The sequence below is a fragment of the Belonocnema kinseyi genome, chromosome 5, assembly GCF_010883055.1.
Source record: "Belonocnema kinseyi isolate 2016_QV_RU_SX_M_011 chromosome 5, B_treatae_v1, whole genome shotgun sequence".
Classification (NCBI taxonomy): Eukaryota; Metazoa; Arthropoda; class Insecta; order Hymenoptera; family Cynipidae; genus Belonocnema; species Belonocnema kinseyi.
In genome coordinates this window covers 44,435,973-44,458,641 of record NC_046661.1, presented here as the reverse complement: position 1 = coordinate 44,458,641, position 22,669 = coordinate 44,435,973, and the positions used below count along the sequence as shown (strand labels likewise).

At 31.4% G+C, this 22,669-nt stretch overlaps 1 protein-coding gene across 3 annotated transcripts in view; it reads left to right on the top strand.

Annotated features, from left to right (window-relative positions):
* The window catches only part of LOC117172386 (vascular endothelial growth factor receptor 1), a 170,861-nt gene that overhangs the window by 140,717 nt on the left and 7,475 nt on the right, over positions 1–22,669 (top strand). For all 3 annotated transcript variants that reach the window (XM_033360248.1, XM_033360249.1, XM_033360250.1), the window contains 5 exons: positions 10,184–10,299; positions 10,406–10,556; positions 10,707–10,931; positions 12,490–12,658; positions 13,042–13,318. In XM_033360248.1, coding sequence (XP_033216139.1) covers positions 10,184–10,299; positions 10,406–10,556; positions 10,707–10,931; positions 12,490–12,658; positions 13,042–13,318 — 938 coding nt within the window. The remainder of the gene's footprint in view (positions 1–10,183; positions 10,300–10,405; positions 10,557–10,706; positions 10,932–12,489; positions 12,659–13,041; positions 13,319–22,669) is intronic.

Sequence of the window (22,669 nt, the reverse complement as noted above, 5' to 3'; positions counted from 1 at the left end):
TTCCGCCATGAACGTTCTGAATACGAGAACGAAACTCGCTAGTCTCTCGCTCGACATAACGTTCGGTCGGGGGTTCTAAGACCCTACGCCAAGTCCCTACAAATGGCGGCCTTACGAGACATCTGTTGGCTGGAGTACGTATTTGTGTGTATGGATAGGTTACAGTTACCGACGCAAGGAGATGGAAGAAGATATTAGGGTGTGGAAAGAAAGGGCAAAAAAAGGTTTGGAGGAGGTGGAGGGCAGTTCCGGAATGGAAGCAGTTGACAGGGGGAGGGCGAAAAGCAAGGTATTTGGGAGAAGGTGGAGATTGTGATAGAAGGAAAGTGGGAGAGCGTCGGAATAAAAAGGAGGAGAGAGCAAATGGGGAAAATTTAAGGGCAATGGAGAGCTGAGGAGAAAAATAGGGGGTAATGCGTAACAAAAATAGGATAAAGGAATTTGATGTGATTGGGACGGTAGAGACGTGGATAAGACAAACAGGAATGGGATAGAGTATAGCGCATGTTGCTAAGGGGTGGAGGCTACAGGAGGCGGTCAAAGTAAAGAAGAAAGGAAACTCTAGTGGGGGAATTATAACAGGGGTTAGGGATGGATTAGAGGAAGAAGTTCTTGGAGAGGGAGAGCTGGAGGGCGTGCAAATGATGGCTGCATAGATAGGAAGGGTAATGGATAAGTTTGTTACTGTGTGCAATAAGGATGGGATGGAAAGGATTAAAGGAAGGGTGAAAAATTTACTAGGAGTGAGAGATGAGGGTATGGTGGTACTGAGGGGGGGGGGGGCTTTGATGTGAATTGTATGGTAAAAGGGGACAAAGAGAAAAATTACAAGCATACGAGTAAGATGTGTGTATCGGTGATAGACTATGCAAGGGTGGGAGGAGATAGAGAAATTCGCAGTGAAAGGGAGGATGGAATCAGACCATCAGCCATTAAGTTTATGGATACAGGGGGCGGATCAGATATGGGAGGATCTAAAAGAAAAAGTGAAAGGTTGTGTGCCAAGAAGGTATTTAGAAAGAAGAAGAAAGGAATGGTGAAACCGAGGTGGGATAGGGAATGTAAAATAACGAAGAGAAAGGTGAAAAAGAAGTTTTGACCCCTTTGACGTCAAAGGGGTCGGATTTTCCACGTATTACAGCTCATGTGTCATTGATTCTCAAATATCTTTTTCTGTGCCGATGTTTTGTTTTGGTTATCTGTACATCGAAAATAGAAGTCACGAAATTTTGCTTAAAATAATGTCAAAAGAGGGTTTCGTAAATGCCAATATCACAAATCTACCGAAAATAGATATATTTATGGTATGTTTAAAGAATTCATTGAAAAAGTGCTTATATGGAGTCATGTTTACTGAACAATTCGTAAATATGTAGGATTTTAAAATGTGTTAATATTTGTACTTAATGCTTTCCTTCAACATAATACTGACTCCTAATCCAAATTTTAAAACAAGATTACTTTTTTTCATCACATAAACCTTAACAAACAAAGCTATAAAATCAAAATAGTCAGAATTGGCCACAGACAGTAGCCTAACCTCTTCATCATGAGTTTCGTTAGTTTTCATGGTTTTCATGATAGATAATTATGAGAACCTCTGAGTCACGTGACACCCATATGACACCAATTTGAATAAGTGTTTTATCGTCTTCAATTTTTAATAATTTTTTTCTGTTAAACGACTCAACAGAAAAAAAAATTATAATGCATCTTCGGTTCAGATTAAACTTATGTATTAAAAAATTATTTTACCTAAAATCGAGAAAAAACCCTATTATGGGGTTCAGGAAAGGAGGTGGGAGTGATAAGGGAGGGTAGTGGAAGTGGAAGAGGAAAGCGGTACTGGAGGTGAAAGAGTGTGTGTACCTGGGCCTCCTGTTTTGATGGAATGAGGGAATGGATGGTCATATAAAAGAGAGGTTGAGAAGGACCAATGTGGTGATGAGGCAGTTGTAGGGGCTGGCGAAGAGGTTATTTGCAGAGGATTTCCCAAGGGGAATGCCATTGTTTTATTCTCTATTGATGAGTTTCTTATTTTACGGAGTGGAGATGTGGGGGTGGAAGGTAAGTGAGGTCATGAGGGAGACAGGAAGAACGAGGCTAGGGATTATAACCGGGAGTAGAACGTGTAAATATGAGGACACATTTTTGGGAGAGGGGAAAGCAAGCTGGTTTGGGAGGATTGGTGGGAGAAGAATAACAGACGTAGTGGCGCAAAGGTGGAGGTGGAAAGGGAAAGCTATTTCAGAACGAATGGATTGCAGATAAATGTTGTGAAAAAGAAACACGAGAAAGAAAGGAAGGTATACGAGTTGGTCCAAAAGAATAGCATGGAGAAAGAGATAGCAGAAGGAGAGGAGAGTAGAAGAGAGTCATGGTGTAACGGGAACTATATGTGGATTATGCCAAGGGAGAGAGCGCAATATTTTTGTGAGAAAGGAGGAAGGAGGATGCAAAAGTTGAACACTGGTTGGAGGAATGTGAAGAGGTGGAAAGGAATTGAATATGCTTAGAGGTATTGTTGCATAAAAAGGCGGACGAAAGGGCAGTAGCATGGGTGATAGGGGTATTGGGTAAAATAGAGAAGAAGAGAAGAAAGGAGGAAGGGAAATGGAGAAGGAAAGATTCTAAGTTGGAGAGGAAGTAGATGCAAGAAAAGAGTAAATGTTGTAAATAGTAGTTAAGTATTAGGTGTTAACCGTGGAGGCAGAGGCTGATAATTCGAGGCGTAGCGAGAAAAGAGCGACATGCGTGTGAGACGAGGTGAGGCGCAGCGAGGAAGGTTAGGCTATACAAGCGAGCGGATTAGTTATAAGGTGTGGATGAATGTTCATTTATAAGAGATAGTTGCAAGAAAATTCTGTAAAAAAAATTGAAGGTGCATTTCGCATTGCTACTATTGTTATTGGTACTATTGTTAGTTGCTCTCATATAGTGAACTGTTTGAAACTATTTGTGCTACATAAGCACCCAAACTCCAAAAGTCTATTTCAAATTTCTTAAGTTCAGAATCGTCGATTATCAAGAAACGTTTCTCATTGCAACCTCCGAAATATGTAGGAAAATGGCTTTAAAATGTTACGTAATGTTTTAAGACATTTTTTAGTTTACACTTGTGATATAATACGTCTGAAAAAATAATTTTTTAAACAGACAGTTTTGCCTTTTAGAATAGATGTAGAAAAATGCGTTTTTTTCTGAAGTTTTAAAATTATTTTAAACTTTTGAGTTACAGCGCGGAAATACTTCATTAAAGTTTCACAAAATGTAATTGTTTAAAAAATTCATTATTATTTAGAACAATATTTTCTTAGAATAATTCTGCAAAATAACCAAATAATAAATAAACAACAAAAAGAATAATTAAAAAAATAATAATTTAAAGGAAAAAGGATGTCTTACAATAGAAACAAAAACATAGAATGGAATGGTTAGGAGTAGGTCAAATAATAACCTGTAAAAATTTTGTTTTAAAATATAACATGGAGTTTATTACAGAACATGAAAATAAAATTTGTAACAGTATATATTTCATTATGAGCCTCCTATCCCGTTTCATCCCTATTCAGTGCACCAAATTTAAAACAGTTACAATAATACTTGTTTGAGTGGAGACGTTTCATGTTTTAAAATACAGTGAAATTCTTCTTTAGCGCCGATTTCAGGGCTGACGGTGGGTGGCAACTAACTCATTATAGCCTGCTCCGATTTTGTTTGTTAACGACTGGATGCTATAGAAGGGAGAGCTATTGAAGATTTATACTGTATAATATAATGTGGAGAATTTTTATGTTTTAAAATATAATAGAATTTGGAGACATTTTTTCATCTGTTTTTTAATTTTATCATTAAAAATATACGTAGGAAAGAAAAACTTTACATGAAAAAAAAGTTTCGCCTTGTCATCATGTAAGAGCCTGTATTTTGTTAATTGAATTTTTTTAACTTTGAATTTTTGATACCACAAGACATTTGGATAATACTTTTACGCGTTTTCGAGCGCTCGTCCCCTTATTGCATTTGGACCCTCAATTAAGATTCTAGTTGCTAGATAAAACCCTGAGTTCTGGCAAAAAAGATTACGGGTAAATTTTGTAGGTCTTCTTAAAAGCAACCATTTTTTCTAAACTTTATATCTTATCAAAAAAATAATCTGGAGCAAATTTTTAGATCTTTTAGAGATAAATAATTTTTTATTAAAATTTTCGTTTTTCGCACAGTTTTTGGTTGACCAAGAATCGAACTTTCGAGAACGGTATAAGTACCGAACGCTATAGAACGACACATGTTCTATGGCTTAATGTTAATGATAAAGGTACTTTTTTTAAACGAACAAAACTTTCAAAAATCAAATGAGGCAACAGAATTACACAAGGAGGTTTAAACAGAATTATATTCCTAAAAAAACTGTTAAAAAATACTCAAGAATATCAATTTGGGGAACGAATTGCACAACAAGATTTACAAAAAAATTTTCCAGATTAGTTTCGTGTTATAATTTTTTGAAAAGGAAGCCTTGAAAAGGAAGGTCCCGAAACATGTTGTATCAGTAGTCTCAGCCGGGTCTCCCCGCCAAATAAGAAGGTGTATCGGCCGGGAGCACTAGTATGAAAATATCGCGTTCCCGATAACTTATACACAGATAAAATGAAGGATAAGTGATTAAGGCTTCCGTTGATATGAATATTCTAATGACTTACGTAGCTTATACGGTTGTAGTGTGTTGTGAAAAGTTCGTGCGATGTGCGAGTTGCCAAAAAACTTTACGACTTCACAATTCAAGTTTTTCCTCCTCCCAAGGTTTATGAAGAGCTGTGGTGACTACTCTGCCTTTCTCCTGGGCCATTCTCGATAGTGAAGCGGGAATACGGTATGACACGGTCAACCAAGGTCGTATTTCCATGTGAATGCTTCTAACTTGTTTTATTGGTTATGATTCACGTGAAGCTTTCAATACAGTGACTCTTGTATTCTCTTCTATTCGTTTGCTTCAAGATGCGTTACCGCATTCATATGGTAATTGTATTTCTAAATTACTCTTTAATTATTCATTGAAATGGAATGCATATTATTTTACATTTTATTTAAATGTAAACTATAAGTTGACTATGTGACGTGTTTAATTAAGAATTACCCCTTATTTTGTTCAAGGGCGATATCCGTAGATATCGCAACTTTATTTGATGAATTACATAGTAGTACAAGTCCGTCAACCGATACACATCTTCTAGCATAGAGCTTTGTCTATCGAAAACTAAAGGGATGTTGGATAGACAGGTCAGTTTGGCGTCCCAACTATTTGGAACCTGGTAAGGGGTGACTACGAACTCGTCGCACCCCTTTGCCTAGACCAAACTTAGTCCCTAAGTTCGCAACTTAACCCTTTTTGGAAAAATTTTTGCATTATCGTCCTGAATTAATCTAGAGTTTGAGTCTATCACTTTTACAGAAGTTGAGACTCGCGGTGCCGTCGCAACCGCGCTGTAATAAACAGAAGGAGTCGTCTTTACGGTTGTATCAATACAAAATAATCGAATGCATAAGTTTCTAGGTATGATTCGCTTTACAAGATGGAAGAAGCCTATTTTATACGATCCGTACAATGTTATCAATCCCAGTGCTACGTATCCGAGATAAGTAAGAACGTCCATACTAGTTTCAATTTAGGTCCGTGTTCACGGCGTGATATTATAACCTGTAATATGGTTTCCATGTTTAAATTTTGTCTTAATTCTTTGAAGTTTTCATGGTGTAGTGATTTTTGAATTAAAGGTAATCGCGGGAAGAGTAATATCTTCGGCACTAAGTTTATACGATACATTCTTTTTAAAACAGATGTAGTTTTGACGTAGAGTAGATTTTCTTAATTTAAAAATAGATTTTGGTGTTTGGATCATATAATCTTTATTGCTAAAGAGCAGGCTCGGAGAGTCAAGTTTAATTTTTTGTGCCTTTGAACCGCATAGTACATTTAATTCTAAAATTGTTGCTGAAATTACAATATATTGGTTAGAATTTGGCTGATTAAATGCGTTGGTTGTGTTCGCGAGTTTGTTCTGTTGTTGCGTTAAAACCTGTGTGAATTTTAAAATTCGGATATCTATAACTCAAGAAAGAAATTAGGATTTTGAGCTTGACTCGTTCAGTAGTTGTTATCGTTGGGTCGTCAGTATAGGTGTAACATTATCATTTTCCTATCGATAGTCTGTTGTGCCAGTTGATTCAAGATTACCAGCCACTGTTTCGCGATATATTCAGGTAGCTTCGTTGTATTTCGGTCTAGATTTTCGTGTTCTTTTAATATTTGTTGCCAAAGTTTTTGGTGAGGGTTAGGTTTTTCCGTTTCACGTGTTTCTATTCGATTCGAGAACCACCTATAATATTTCCTGAATAACTGTTCGGTGTCTCGACTAGAAGGGTTTTCAGTTTCTCGTTCCTAGGTTGATATTTCGTCAGACTCGTAATCATCGGTCAGTGGTTTTAGTGGGCTAAATTGTACCGAGGTTCCGGGCTCAGTCTGCAAAAGTTCCTGCGGGTTTGGAGTTTGAAGATCGCGCCCGTCAGTTGCTTCGATGATTAAGATTTCGGGCAGTTCGGCTTCTAAGTCGAAGACAGACCCGTCAAGTGCTTGCTGAGTAGTAGGATGAGTGAGTGGAAAGACGCGTGAGAGAGCGTCAGCCGCTGTATTATCGGAACCTTTCTTATATTCTATCTTAGACTCGTATTTCTCTCGAAGAAATCACCATTGCATTAATCAGGAGAATGGATCTTTAACGCTGAATAACCATGTTGAGTGCTTCTTGATCGGTGGAAATTATAAATGTACGTCTTAGTAGATATTGTCGAAGGTGCCTCACTGCCCACACTATTGCCAATAGTTCCTTCTGAGTCGTTATGTAATTCTGCTAATGATCATTCAGAACTCTTGAATTGTAGCAACAAGAGTGCCCTTCTTGTGATAGGATTGCGCCTGAGCCAACATTTGAGGCGTCGGTTGTTAGCGAGAATTGTTTACTGTAATCGGGATAGCGCAAGACAGGTGCTTGGCAACGGGATTCTTTCAATTTTTCGAATACTTCGTGGCATTTGTCTGTCCAAATGAATTCTTTAGAGATTTTTGTAAGTTAGGTTAAAGGTTTCGCGACGGTCAAATAGTTTTTTTTAATGATTTTTCGATAATATCCCGAAACTTCTAAGAAGGGTCTAACCTTCTTCACGTTCCTAGGTTGTTTGAAATTTAAAACGGCAGATAGCTTCGTTGGGTTAGGTTTAACTCCATCCTTTGCAATAACATGTCCTTGATATTGTAGCTCAGGCCGTAAGTATTCGCACTTATCGAGCTGTAGCTTAAGTCCAGTTTGACGAACAATTTTGCTTTCCGAAGGCTGTCCAAAATATCGTCAATTATAAGAAGCGGATGAACATCCTGGTCAGTGATTTCATTAATTTTGCGGAAGTCTACAACAATTCGCTCTCGGGCGGCTAATAAGATTTATTGTTGCTAATTTTTACTTCTTTTAGAACACTACGGTGGGCGACTCGGTAGTGGGTCGCCTGGCAGTGCGAAGATGTCATGGTAAGACTGAAATTCGCAACGTAAATTCTTTTTCCGAAATATGATGAATTTGTTCTTTTTCAGGCTAGATTTTTAAGAACTTGTATTGGAATTCCTGTGTGCTGATTATTTTTGCTTCAAAGGAATCGTTCGAAATGTGTACTATTATTTCATAATTGTCAATTCGAAAATGGAATCAGGAATATGTGGGTTGTCGAGAAATCCCACATGTCCATGTGATTTTGTTACGAGTAATTTGATTTGTTTAATCTGATTTAGCAGCATAAAAATACCACCATCGATCAAATTTTATGAGTAACCGTTAAGTAGTAATTTATTATTCGAGAGATTGTAATTGTATTTTTGGAAAAAGCAAAGTCCCATAATTCCATCTTCAGTCATTGGAAAGTTATTTGGAACTATGTTAAAGATGTGATTTACGTCTAGATATTCTAAAGTGAAATTGGAATATGATGTATAGGTCTTATTTCCCATTTTGAACTTTCCTTTCCGGGTTGTAGGGTGATTTTGTGAAACACTAGGCTTCAGTGTGTCCAGGCAATTTGCAGTGATTGCACTTCAGCTGTATTTTCTGTGCAATGGGCATATTTTGAATAAGTGGATTGGACTGCTGGTTCCGTGCCTTGTATCGAGAGGTTTCCTGCGTAGGCAGTGTTGCACGTTAGAGAGCGGAGGGTGGTCTGGACTTTAAATTTAGATTTATCTCGAAGACAAACCTCAGTTTGAAGAGCTTCTTCTTGTGCTTGTTCATATTTTTATTACAATTGAAATTTTTTTTCATTGTGAGACTCGAATAATCAAAATAAAAAAATCTATTGACTATAATTTTGTATTTAATGCTAGAAAGAATTTATTATTTGGCGGCGTTTTTGTACCATCGTTTCTTTCGAGGGTTTGTTTTTAGGGTTCTTGCAGTATAAAAAAAAACTAATAATTAATAAAGAAGTGAGAGAGAGATTGTTTTGGATGTGTTGTTCTTCTTTTCTCCTTCTTTTTTAACTTTCATTATGTATATGTATCCAATGAATCGTTGTACAGTATTATTTGAAAACATATTTCCCTCATTGTAACTCTTTTTGTACAATTAAAGGGGTATACTGCATAAGGGCGTAAGTGCGAAAACCCAAATTTCACAGTAGAACTAAAAAACTGTCTAACTTTCATGCAAATAATTTTAAACAAAAGCGCTGGTCGAAATTCAGCGCCCACCAGAAAGCTTCAATTTTGACACATAAAAAGTTGCGCAACTGTTTAATTTTTCAATTAAAAAAAAAGAAAAGAAAGTACTTTCAAGCTATTGGTTCGCTCTATTGAATCGCAAAAATAGCACTTTGAGAAAAGACAACTTTGTGTTAGAAAGCTCTGGTCAAAGATCGACTAGAATTAAAAAGCTTCAATTTTGACACCTAAAAAGTTTCGTAACTGTTTAATTTTTGTATTTAAGAGAAAAACAAGAAAGTAATTTTGAGCTATTGGTTAGCTCTATTGAATCGCAAAAAGAGCGCTTTAAAAAAGATAAACATTGACGAGAAAGCCCTGGTCAAATATCGGCGCGCACCAGAAAGCTTCAATTTTAACACATAAAAAGTAAATTTTGCAGCCACTATTTCTTTTCAAAAATTCATAATTTTTGTCGGACCAACTTGAAAAAATCAGAATCTAAACGTGCTCTGAAAATCAATGACGCCGCGGTGACACCACACTTTAAAGCATTTCACTTACGTCAGCAAGCATCGTGGCACTTACGCCCGTATGCACTTTCTTCCTAGACCTACTTTCGGGTCGAACTGGATCAAAATCTTCTACAGAGACACGAGTTAGGGGAAAATAAGTAGTTTAAGCCAATAAACCGATTTTCAAAAGTTTGACACTTACTCCCGTATGTACTGTGGCCTTTCAATTATTTTTCCCAAATTGATTTTCTTGAGTATTTTTTTACGGTTTTTTTAGAAACCTAATTTTTTTCAAACCTCCGTGTGGATTTTTGTTGCATAATTTTTTTTAACTTTGTGTTTAAAAAATGAACTTTCTCGCATTGTTCTTCTGTGAAAAGGAATTTTTGATTTTTTTAATGCGTTACCACGACTCAAACAGAAATGATGTGTACTATCAAAAAGTTGTATAGAGTAAATTTGGAGACCTTTTCGGGATAAACAATTTGGACATAAACGTTTTTTTTGTATCTCATACAGTTTTGCTGAAATTTTTTATTTTTAAGAAGCTCTTTCAATAGGTAAAACCTGAACTCTTCTTTTTGTTTGAGGCCCAAAAATGTCTGCCAAAGCTCAACCCAATCTGTTTAGTCTTTTGACAGTTATCGTGACTACAGGATGCTACAGATTACAGATACACTACAGGCAGACAAACAGTACCTTCGTAAAATCATTTTTTTCTGACGACGCATGTTCCCTTTTTTAGCACAACCTTTTAGATGTCATGTGACTGGTACAAAATCAATACACAGATCTTTTGTGAATGGTACACAACCGTTATGTGTTATATAGATTTGATATAATTTCCGTGTTGTAAATGGCACAAAATGTCCCATATACGAGTATGTATTTTCCAAAATAGTTTTATATTACCGACCTTGATCGTTTTCAGCTTCATTAAAGCCAGTAAAGGACATTTCTAAATACTGGATTATTGCAGTCGTAGCTTTATTAATTCTCTGTTGCATACTCACAATTTACTTCTGCATCAAAATGCGTCGTGAGAGGGTAAGCATCTGTCGTTGTAAACATAATATATAAAGTTCTATAATCTAATTTTTCCTTGTCGCCTGAGTTGAAATAGCTTTTAAGTTATTTTTTAAAAATGTTACAGAATATACGAAAAGAGTTAATGGAGGCTGGTTTAATGCACTTCGAGGAAGGTGCATTGGAATGTTTAAATCCAGAGTTGACACTCGATGACCAGGCGGAGTTACTCCCTTACGATAGAAAATGGGAATTCCCTCGAGAAAGACTAAAACTTGGTAAGAATGACTGAAAATAAGTAATCCGAGAAAAATGTTTTATATTGAATATTTCTATGTACATGTAATTATTATCGTTTTAAGATCTGCAGATAAATTAGTGTTATCTGATGCTACTTACACGTTATATAAGCGAGTTTTTTTTAACAGGAAAACAATTAGGCTGTGGAGCTTTTGGGGTGGTTAGAAAGGCTTTAGCGCGAGGCATATTGGATGATGAAGAAATAACGACTGTTGCAGTAAAAATGGTACGGCGAACAACAGATCCTACCTATATTAGAGCTTTGGCTAGTGAACTCAAAATTATGGTCCATCTTGGGAAACATCTGAATGTTGTCAACCTGCTTGGTGCTTGTACGAAAAATATTTCAAAACGTACGTTATTTCTATTTTTACACTTTTTTATTAACAGCGCCGTCAATATTACATCAATAGCACATTGATATTTAACAAACGTTACATCATTGTTTTAATAATGTTGCAGTACCGACCAGAATTGTCGCTCCACTAAAAAATCGTACTAAAAAATGCCCCTGTTGTTTCTTGTATATCTAAATGAGAAATTAAATTAGAAGGAGTTAAAACCCAACAGATAGAAAGTTCATTAAATTTCGGGTCCATTGAAAGGTCCTTGAAATTTTTTCGATGAATAAGGGCCGAGGTTGTACGTGTTAGTTGTAGGTTGTTCCTACTTGTTTTCCGTTTTTGATTAATTTTCGATTCTCAATTTCCACTTTCTGCATGCTTCAAGGAAGCAAATAGATAAAATCTAAACTCCGCATAATTTGAAGCTTGAAATTTTCTCTTTGAAATGAGCTCAAGATTATAATGAACCCGTGTGGAAATTTTGTCATAGCGCTAGCTGGTCCCAAAATAGGAAAAGCTTGGCTCCAAATTGGGGATTTGGTCAGGAAAAAACCATAAATGAAACGCCTAACTCGGCTAAAGCCTAACTTATCGACCGACTTGGCCCCAACTTGGATTTATTTATTTATTTGTATAGGCTCAGCCACATTAAAGCAAAAAATGGTTTTTTAAAATAAAGAATGAGTAAAAAAATTTGTAATGGTAAAGCTGTTTATTTAAAAGGAGCATTTCAAGTAGCTGAACATTTTAAGAAGCATCCTATTTGTGCAATGAATGAATGTGCAATTTATTTAATCTTTTAAAAACTAATGGGAAGAAATTTGAATTTTAGTTCAATTTTAACAAGAAATCTTATAGTAAATAACTATTTTTAAAACTCAGTATAATATTTCTGATTAAAATGAATTGATATTTACTGCTCTTTTTCATTAACATTCATCTAATAGCTTTGAGATACCCAATAATTTGCGTGTCAGATGGCGTTGCTATCAAGTTAAAAGAGTTATTCTACAGGCATTTACGAAAATCAATCGGTCGAGTGCTGAACGCAGTTTTTCGTCTCTTGTTTCTCATGCGTTAAAAAAGATAAAAGTTTGACTGACGCTTGACGAACCGATTTTCTGGAAATATATGCTTCCTCATTTTCCGTGATAATTCAAGAGCCAAACATTATTTTATTATGTTTTACATGTCATCTTAAAGAAGAGAGTTCAAATTAGCGAAGTTTTAATTTTCTCCGTACACTTCCCTGAAGCACGCAAAAATTCAAATTTTAGAATTGAAAATTGGTAAAAACGGAAAAACGGTCGTTCTTTTTCACCTAATTTCTCACTGAGACATCCACAGAAAAAGTAATGCATGTTTTTAATAAGATTTTTTTAGTGGACTGGTAATTCTGGCCGGTACTTTACACCAATGTTATATTAATTGTATTTCAGTTTTACTTCACTGTGGAATACGCCTGTCGTATATAAATGACACATAATTATAAAATGCATATTTTATAAATGCCATTTTTATCATAAAATGTAATACTTGGGTACAAATTTTGGATTTACGTTCTCAGGTGAATTGCTTGTTATCGTTGAATACTGTCATTATGGAAATTTGCACAATTATTTACTACGCCATAGAGATGATTTCATCAATCAAATAGACCCAATTACAGGAAAACTGGATGTCAACATTGGCAGTGATATTCTCAGTAAAGCTTCGAATTATGATGCTGAAAATCGGTACGTATTCCATGTTAAAATAAACATAATTTGATCTCTTATTCTGCTCTATTATGCCTTATTCTGCTAGTCAAATTTAAATAGTTAGTGGAATACTAAAGATTACTGCAAAAATATTACATGAATCTTACATATTGCTAAGCCTAATGTTAAATAAATATATTTTTTACATTATGATAATTAAATTTCTTTCATATTTATGCACTTTTAGTAGAGAAATTTACATTCCAAGTATTAACAGATTTGAAAATTTTAAAGTTCTTGTCTAGAAATTGAAAATTTGAATATCCTTAACTATAACTTTTAAAAAATGTCCCAATATAACAATTCAAGTATAAGCTCTTGTCGCTATTATTAAACACATGTCTAATGTTACTGTATAGGATAAAATATGCGGCATTGTCCTTTTCTCGCAATCTTAGTCCTAATTCGGAAAATACTCTACCCGGTACCGAGTCCGTGATTTATAGTCAGGACTCCCAAGGAGTTTCCATGGCAACTGGAGATTTCAGCATGAGCAATGATTCCTGCCAACCCGATTGGAGAACGAATTATCGAGGTGACTATAAGGACAAAAATTTAAGGCCCATCTGCACGCAGGATTTGATATCCTGGGCCTTCCAGGTGGCTCGCGGGATGGAGTATCTTTCTAAAAGGAAAGTAAGTAAGAGATAAAGAATTAAAGTTTTCACGAAAATACTACATTAGTGCTATTTAGCTGTAACATCATTTTTAAATGAGTGTAACATTGATGTTATATAAGTGTCATATTAATGTTACTTAACTGTATCATTAGCGTTGCCTGACGGTAAAATTATCGTTTCAAAGCCGTAACATTATTGTTACATGATTGTAGGGTCATTCCATTTTATTTCACCGATGTCGGTTGCAGCCTAATTTAAAAAAAAAACTTTCGATATCTAACTATAATAAATTATTCATGTTTTCGCAAATTATTTGTCACATCAATTCATTAGATCCACGGTCGTATATACAGGTCCCGAAACTCCCGGGAGTGGGGGTACTACCATTACTGAAGCCCTTTTGTTTCTCCTGATTGAAGCTGAATCGGGAGGCACTGCGATTAAGTAGTATGTCCAGCTGTTTTATTATTCGCAACCAGGTTCTTAACCTAACTTGCGATGTACCCGCGATATTTAAAGTATTGCTGTTGTTGAAAATGCCTAGGAATTGCGCAGTACCAAACTGTTGAACGAATAAGAATGACTCAGAGAATCTACATTCAAAGTACCTGCAGGCTAACTTAATATTCATATTTTAGATAACCCTGATAATTGGCACGTAATTTTGTAAAATAATCCTTTATAATTTTAGTTTAAAAACAAAAACTCTAAGTTTAATATGCAACGTGATATTTTTTTAAATCTTTCTATGTTGATTGTTTCATATTCCGTTATGATATCCTCGTTTAAATTATCCGCGCATTCCACTACTCATATACACCGCCCCTCGTGGCATTTTATAACGTCACAGGTCATGAACCGTGGTACCCCTACTCCCGGGAGTTTTGGGACCTGTTTATACGACCGTCATTAGATCAGACATGTCCAGCCAGTGATCCCAGATTTGAAACGAGGTACACTCCAATCCTATCACAGGTCTATGTCCGTGTGAATATAGTAGGAGGCGATGAACATAACTGGGTTGAAAAATTAATTATTTTGATGAAAATGTAACTATTTTGTAAAAAAGTCCTCTTTTCTATCAAAAGTTCAACTACTTTGTTAGAATTTTTTTTTTATTTGAAGGTTCATCTCTTTCGTTGAAAATACATTTTTGAAACTAAAAATTTAAAAAATTTAACCATTTGGTTGAAAGTTTAATTCTTTAATTGAAAACTCATATTTTTCGCTTAAAAAATTCAACTTTTTGTAGATAATTTGTCTTTTTGTCTTTAAAATTAAATAATTTCGTTGAAAATTCATCTATTTTGTTTAAAATTTGTATTTTTTTGTAGATCATTAATTTTCTTGGTCAAATATTCATCTTATTGATTGACAATTTAACAACTTTGTTGAAAATTCATTTTTCCTGTTAAAAATTATTTATCTTTATCTGAAAATGTAACGATTATAGGACTAATAAAAAAATAAATCTTATATATTGGTTAAGTTGAAAAATCGTTTTTTTTTAAACATTAATATTCTTGGTCGAAAATTCACCTTTTTCCTTGAAAATTTAACCATTTTGTTGAAAATTCGCTCTTTTCTTTGTTCAATTCAATTTTTTATCACAGTTTTTATCTGGAAGTTAAACTCTTCCATTTTTGGTTGAAATTTTATCCTGTACATTGTATTAGTTAAAAAAACAATTATTTGATAGAAAGTTAATGTATTTGTTTTCGATTATGGTTTTTTCTTAATTGAAAGAATTTTTTAATCAAATTTTTTAAATTGAATTTAAGGTATTAAAAATCGAAAAATGATTGATATTAAAAGATAGATTCTAAATCCGTTCAAAATTAAAAAATTAATAGATATGAGTTTTTTAAATTATTTTCAATAATGACTTCAAATATTATTTCAGTCTAAAAAAATTTTTTTTTTTAACCCATTCAACAACAATATTTGACCGTAGAAAGCCTTGAATTGTTAAAATTGTAATGAGTTAAATTTTAACTTTGAACGCTGTAGATTTTTGCAGATTTAAAAAAAAGGCCTTTTGAGAATTGTAAGATATTTAAAAAGAATAACAAAAATTGTTGTGATTGCTAAGAAAATTGAAAATGATTTTTTATTTTGAAAAATTAATTTTAAGTGAGTATTTGAAAAGATTTTTAAAATTCAATAAAAAAAAGAATTAGGACGATTTTAAGGCAATTTTTTAATTTTGCAGTTTTTTGAATGTTAGGAAAAAAATCTTATTAACAAAATATATCAATTTTGAACCCAAAAATTGAATCTAAGGTATTAAAAATCGAAAAATAATTGATATTACAAGATGATTCTGAATACGTTCAAAATTAAAGAATTAATAGATATGAGTTTTTAAAATTATTTTCAATAATGACTTCAAATATTATTTCAGTCTAAAAAAATTTTATTTTGAACCCATTCAACTTGAAATTTTGTAATTAAAAAAATAAAATTTCGTTAGTTATTAGCAATATTTGACCGTTCATTTAAAACAATCCATTATAAACAACTATTAAAAACTGTACACATTTGAACAGAATATTTCGAAATAGAAAGCCTTGAGATGTTGAAATTGTGATGAGCTAAATTTTAACTTTAAACGCTACAATTTTAATTTAAAAAAAAAATGATTAAAAATTAATTTAAAACTTGAAATTATTTCAAATAATTTAAAAACACGCTGTAGATTTTTGCCGATTTTTAACAAAATTAAGCTTTTTGATAATTGTAAGATATTAAAAAAGAATAACAAAAATTGTTGTGATTTCTAAGAAAATTGAAAATGATTTGTTATTGTGGAAAATTAATTTTAAGTGAGTATTTGAAAAGATTTTAAAAATAAAAAAAAATGTTAAGGACGATTTTAAGGGAATTATTTTATTTTGCAGTTTTTTTAATGCTAAGAAAAAAATCTAATTAACAAAATATATCAATTTTCAACCCAAAAGTTTACCTTTTAACAAAATAAATTAATTTTCTATCAAATAATTGGTGTTTTTAATGATTATGTTTATATTATATAAAATGATTTTATTTATTTTTAGTTTGTTAGAGGCGAGGGGCACTTCTTTTTATTTTTTTATTCCCAAATTTTTTTGTGGGTCCTTTTTGGTAGTTTTTCTGTCTTTGAGGGTTTTTCCACCGAGCCAATATATTTACGTATTTATATGGCTCAAAATTGTTGTTTTTCTTGTATTACATAACCTTCTCAATTTAGGAATTTAAGTTTTCAAAGTTTTTAGTTTATCGATGGATCAATTGCAGGTTCTCTACTCTACTTGGATAATTTTTTGACAATACATGTAAAAATTTATTTACTCACAACATTGCCAAAACTCTTTTTTCCGCGAAATTGGTAAAACACATTTCGAAGTTTTATTTCTTTTTCCTAACAGGTGTAATTAAGATTTTTTTAAATTCTAATTTCATAGTAATAATAGTTACATAATATAAATTTCAAAAACTTAACCAATGCCCAAAAAATTATATATTTTTATAAAGACTTTTCCTTATATTTTACAAACTAAATAATTACTACATCTGTTTAAGAAAACGATAACGTGCGTTATCAAGAAATTATCCACATATTTCTTCAAAGTGTTTTTCTTTTAAACTATTGATATAAATATTTATAGATAGATAACACAGATAGATATATAATACAAATATTTACCTTTTTCTTTTTAGTTTAAACAATATCACACACTAAAGAAAAACTTGAACAATTTTTTGATAATTCACGTTATCATTTTATCAGTTATTAAAATTCAATTATTTGGTTGAAAAATCAATTCTTTTGTTGAAAATGTAATTATTTTGTAAAAAAGTCCTGTTTTTCATCAAAAGTTTAACTACTTTGTTAAAATTTATTCATTTTTTTTATTTGAAGGTTCATCCCTGTCGTTGAAAATCTAACTATTCTGATGAAAATATGTTTTATGTGTCGTAGAAAATACATGTTTGAAACTGACAATTAATCGATAACCTTTTTGGTTAGAAAAACCATGTATTTTCTTAAAAATTCGTCTTTCTTTGTAGAAATCAAATTGTTTTATGGAAAATTTATAATTTTTAGTTAAAAAATAAATCTTTCGGTTGAAATTTCGACTGTTAAACTATTTGGTCGAAAATTAAAATTTTTGTTGAAAAATCATATTTTTTGGGTTAAAAATTCAGCGTTTTTGTAGACTCTTTTTGACTTTAAAACTAAAGAATTTCGTTCAAAGTTCATGTATTTTTTTGGAAATTGACCTTGTTTGGTAGAAATTTAATCTTTTTGGTTGAAAATGTATCATTTTTGGTAAAAATTGCAATTGTTTGGTTGAAATATCAACTGTACATCTTCTCGGGTTTAAAATTTGTAAAAAAATACGATTTTTTTAACAACGCTTTATAATTATGGTTGAAAATTCCCTTAAAAAATTCAACTTTTTGCAGATAATTCGTCTTTTTTACTTCAAAATTAAATAATTTTGATAAAAATTCATGTATTTTGTTTAAAATTGTCTTTTTTTGTAGATCAATAATTTTCTTGGCCGAAGATTCATCTTATTGGTTGACAATTTAACAACTTTGTTGAAAATTAATTTTTTCTGTTAAAAATTATTTTAATTTATCTGAGAATGTTACTATTCTAGGATTGACTAAAAATTAATCGTTTTTATCTCGAAATTGAACTATTCCATTTTTGGTTAAAACTTTATCCTGTACATTGTATTAGTTAAAACACCAATTACTTGATAGAAAATGAATTCATTTTGTTAAAAAGTAAACTTTTGGGTTCAAAATTGATATATTTTGTTAATAAGATTTTTTTCCTAACATTAAAAAAACTACAAAATTAAAAAATTGCCTTAAAATCGTCCTGATTCTTTTTTTTTTATTGAATTTTTAAAATATTTTCTATCAAATACTCACTTAAAATCAATTCTTCAAAATAAAAAATCATTCTCAATTTTTTCTACGGTCAAATATTGTTGTTAAATGGGTTAAAGATAAAAAATTTTTAGACTGAAATAATATTTGAAGTCATTATTGAAAATAATTTTAGAAACTAATATCTATTAATTCTTTAATTTTAAACGGATTTAGAATCATCTTGTAAAATCAGTTATTTTTCAATTTTCAATACCTTAAATTCAATTAAAAAAATTTGATTAAAAAATTCTTTCAATTAAAAAAAATCATAATCGAAAACAAATAAATTAATTTTCTATCAAATAATTGGTGTTTTAACTAACACAATGTACAGGATGAAATTGCAACCAAAAATAGAATAGTTCAATTTCCAGATAAAAACTGTGATAACAAATTGAATTGAACAAGAAAAAAATACGAATTTTCATCAAAATTCTTAAATTTTCAAGGGAAAAGGTGAATTTTCGACCAAGAAGATTAATGTTCTATACAAAAAGCGATTTTTCAACTTAACCAATATATACGATTAATTTTTAATCAATCCTATAATAGTTACATTTTCAGATAAAGATAAATCATTTTTAACAGGAAAAATGAATTTTCATCAAAGTTGTTAAATTGTCAACCAATAATAGTCCGGGGGCTGGGTACTTTCCCGTATGCATTAAGACCGCCAAAGCTTATTTTAAGAAGAAAATGTCTGTAGAAACTTTTTTGTAAAATGCATATTTCAAAAATTATGAATCTGTAAAGGTCGAAAATTTGACGTTTTTTACTAACTTTAACTGTTGATAATTTTTGATCTACCGAACATTTCTGAAAATTTCATAAACGTATGTATTCTCTAAAACTTACTCTACAAATTAACATAGTTTTCCACTACGGCAGGTCTTTGTAAGTTGTACTTTTTGCGATCAACAATAGGGCTTTTTTACTGCGCGCGCTTCGGTCAACCTTACTATATCGTCATTTTTTATGGTTAAGTTCTCTATCTTATCTCAAGGTATTGTGAAACTTGCCGGAGATTATATAAATTATGTAAAATATTTATTTACATAAGTACATTTTACAGTAGACTATGAAAATTTATTTTTACATTTTTTGTCTTTCTGGCATGTACAAAAAATAATACATTTAGCTTTATACTTTACGCAAGGACATGATTTCTCATTTATACAAGCTTTACAATTACAACACGTAGCAAAATCGTCTGGAGAGGGTAGTAATATATTTATTTTTTTGGTATCAATGTCTCATCCTTCACTTCATAAACGAACAAAAGAGGATCTTCCGAAAAGCATACTATGTCAATCATTAAAAAAGCCTTATTGTTGATAGCAAAAAGTACAACTTTCAAAGACCTGCCATAGTGGAAAACTATGACAATTTGTAGAGTAAGTTTTAGAGAATACATACGTTTTTGAAATTTTCAGAAATGTTCGGTAGAGCAAAAATTACCAACAATGAAAGTTAGTAAAAAACGTCAAATTTTCGATCTTTAAAAATTCATAATTTTTGAAATATGCATTTTACAAAAAAGTTACTAGAGATCTTTTCTTCTTAAAATAAGCCATATTTTCTTTTTAAAAAATTGTCGGGATAGGAAAAACTACTTTTTCATAATTTGTTTAAACAAATTCAATTTAAGAAATTTTCTACGCATTTTTCGAAAAATTAAGGGCTTAAAATACATAAGAATAAAGGGTTTTTAGCTTTGGCGGTATTAGTACATACGGGAAGGTACCCAGCCCCCGCACTATGAGATGAATTTTCGACCAAGAAAATTAATGATATACAAAAAACAGAAATTTTAAACAAAACACATGAATTTTCATCGAAATTATTTAATTTTAAAGTCAAAAAGACAGATTATCTACAAAAAGTTGAATATTTTAAGCGACAAATATGAGTTTTTAATCAAAGAGTTAAGCTTTCAATTAAATAGTTAAATTTTTGAAATTTTCAGTTTCAAAAATGTATTTTCAACGGAAGAGATGAACCTTCAAATAAAAACAAATAAATAAATTCCAACAAAGTAGTTGAACTTTTGATAGAAAAGAGGACTTTTTTACAAAATAGTTATATTTTCAACAAAATAATTAATTTTTCAACCAAATAAGTGAGTTCTTATCCAAACGAAATGAATTCCAAAATCGCCAGTTTCTTTCAATTCTTTCAAATTCGGATCAAGATATGAATAAAACTATTATAATATGACATAATTATAATATTATCATTGATAATATGTGTATATATATAATAGTATTAATATTCATATAATTTATATTTTATACTTGAAATAACGTAACCTCAAAATATACGCATATAAAGAGGCGCGCGAAGTATTCAAATCATGAGAATCGCCAGCATCGAAATCTGGAAATATTAAAATACCAATCTCTTGATTTCATTTCAAAGCAGATAGAGATATAAATAGAAACGCCGAAGTGTTCCGACCGGCAATCGTGCACCTTCGAGTTTTCAAATTCAGAAGAGGGGAAATGGGTTGCGTGCGCAACCCAGTCATGTACATGTACATCGTCTCATACTATATTTACACCGGCATCAAAGCTGCCAGATCGTGGATGAAATTTACCCCCACCATACCTACCGTTTGGGAACCGCAAAACAGAAGGTGCATGATTACCACTGTGAGTTCGTACATAAGACGAAAATGCACGATTCGACTTCGGTGTTCTGCTGTACGATGATTGCCGATCTGAAGGCTTCGGAAGACTTCGGTGGTCTTCTATTTATATCTCGGTCCCCATTTGAAAGAAATTGAAGAAATTGGCGATTTGGATGTTTTGCGTGATTCTTAATTACATGCATGCGTCGATTTTCAGGTTATGTTTTCCAGGTGTACATAATATGGATATTATTGCTATCATTATATCATTATAAAATATTATATTAATATTAATGAATAGTTGACTAACTTTTAATAGAAATAGTTAAACTTTCAACTAAAACAATTAGTTTTCTGCAACAAAAAAATTTTGAATCAAATACATAACTGAACAAAAAACATTTTTTAAATTGTTTTCAACATAATAATAAAATTTTAAATAAAAAAAATTACATTTTCATCCAAAAAGCTAAATTGTATATTAAAAAAGGCATTTCTAATAAAATACATGAACTTTGCACAAAAGAAATCTATTTTCCATGAAGACTAATTTTCTGAACAAAGAATTAATGTTTAATCATAGTAAAATTGTCGACAACAAAGATTAATTTTCTACCAAGAAAAAATAGTATTCAATAAGATACAACAAATTTTAACTAAAAAAGATCGCTTTTCATTTAAACATAGAATAGTTAAATTTGTGGTTAAAAAAATTAATTTTTAACCAAAAAGAAAATAAATTTTCTACAAAATAGTTACATTTTCAGAAAACAAATTTATCTAACTAATTGATGAATCATCAAAAAAAAAAATATACATATGAGAAAAAAAAACGTTAAAATTCTTTGAAATCGCTCGAAATTATTGAAATTAATTGAAACTTCGTTGGAATGTTTTAAAATGTCCATAAAATTTTTGAATCCTTTGAAACCGCTTAAAATTTTTGAAAGCTCTTGATAATTCCTTACAAGTTTAAAAATACCTTAAAAGATTTCAAATCATTTAAAATCTCATACTGAATTATTGAAATCAATTGAAAAAGCCTTGGAATCTATTAAAATATCCTAATATACATCAAATCCTTTAAATACTCATATTAAATTACTGTCGAAAATTGAAAATTCCTTGGAACGTTTTAAAATACTCTCAAATATTTCTAAGCCTTCAAAATATTTTGAAAGACCTTGGTATCTTTTAAAGATTTTTAAAGTTCTTTGGAATTTTTTTAAATAACCCTGTTAAAGTTGTTAAAATTCTTTGAAATTCCTTTAAATTATAAAAATAAGTTGAAAATTCCTTATATCTTTTAAAACATCCTAAAATATTTAAAATCCTTAAAAAGCTTCGGAAGACTTCGGTGGTCTTCTATTTATACCTCGACCCCCATTTGAAAGAAATGGAAGAAATTGGCTAATTTAATGTTTCGCGTGATTCTTCATTTCATGCATGAGTCAATTTTGAGGTTATGTTTTTCAGGTATATAGTATGGATATTATTAGTATTATACATATTATTAATGTTAATAATATAATTATAAAATATAACATTAATTTTAATTAATAGTTGACTAACTTTTAATACAAATAGTTAAATTTTCAACTAAAACAATTAGTTTTCTGCAAAAAACATTCGTCAAATTTGTTTTAAACAAAATATTTAAATTTTTAAACAAAAAGTTAGATTTTTATCCAAAAGGCTGAATTATAAAAGAAAAAAGGCATTTTTAATCAAATACATGAACTTTGCACAAAAGAAATTTATTTTCCATAAAGTATAATTTTCTTGTAGTTAAAAGAAATTAATTTTTAA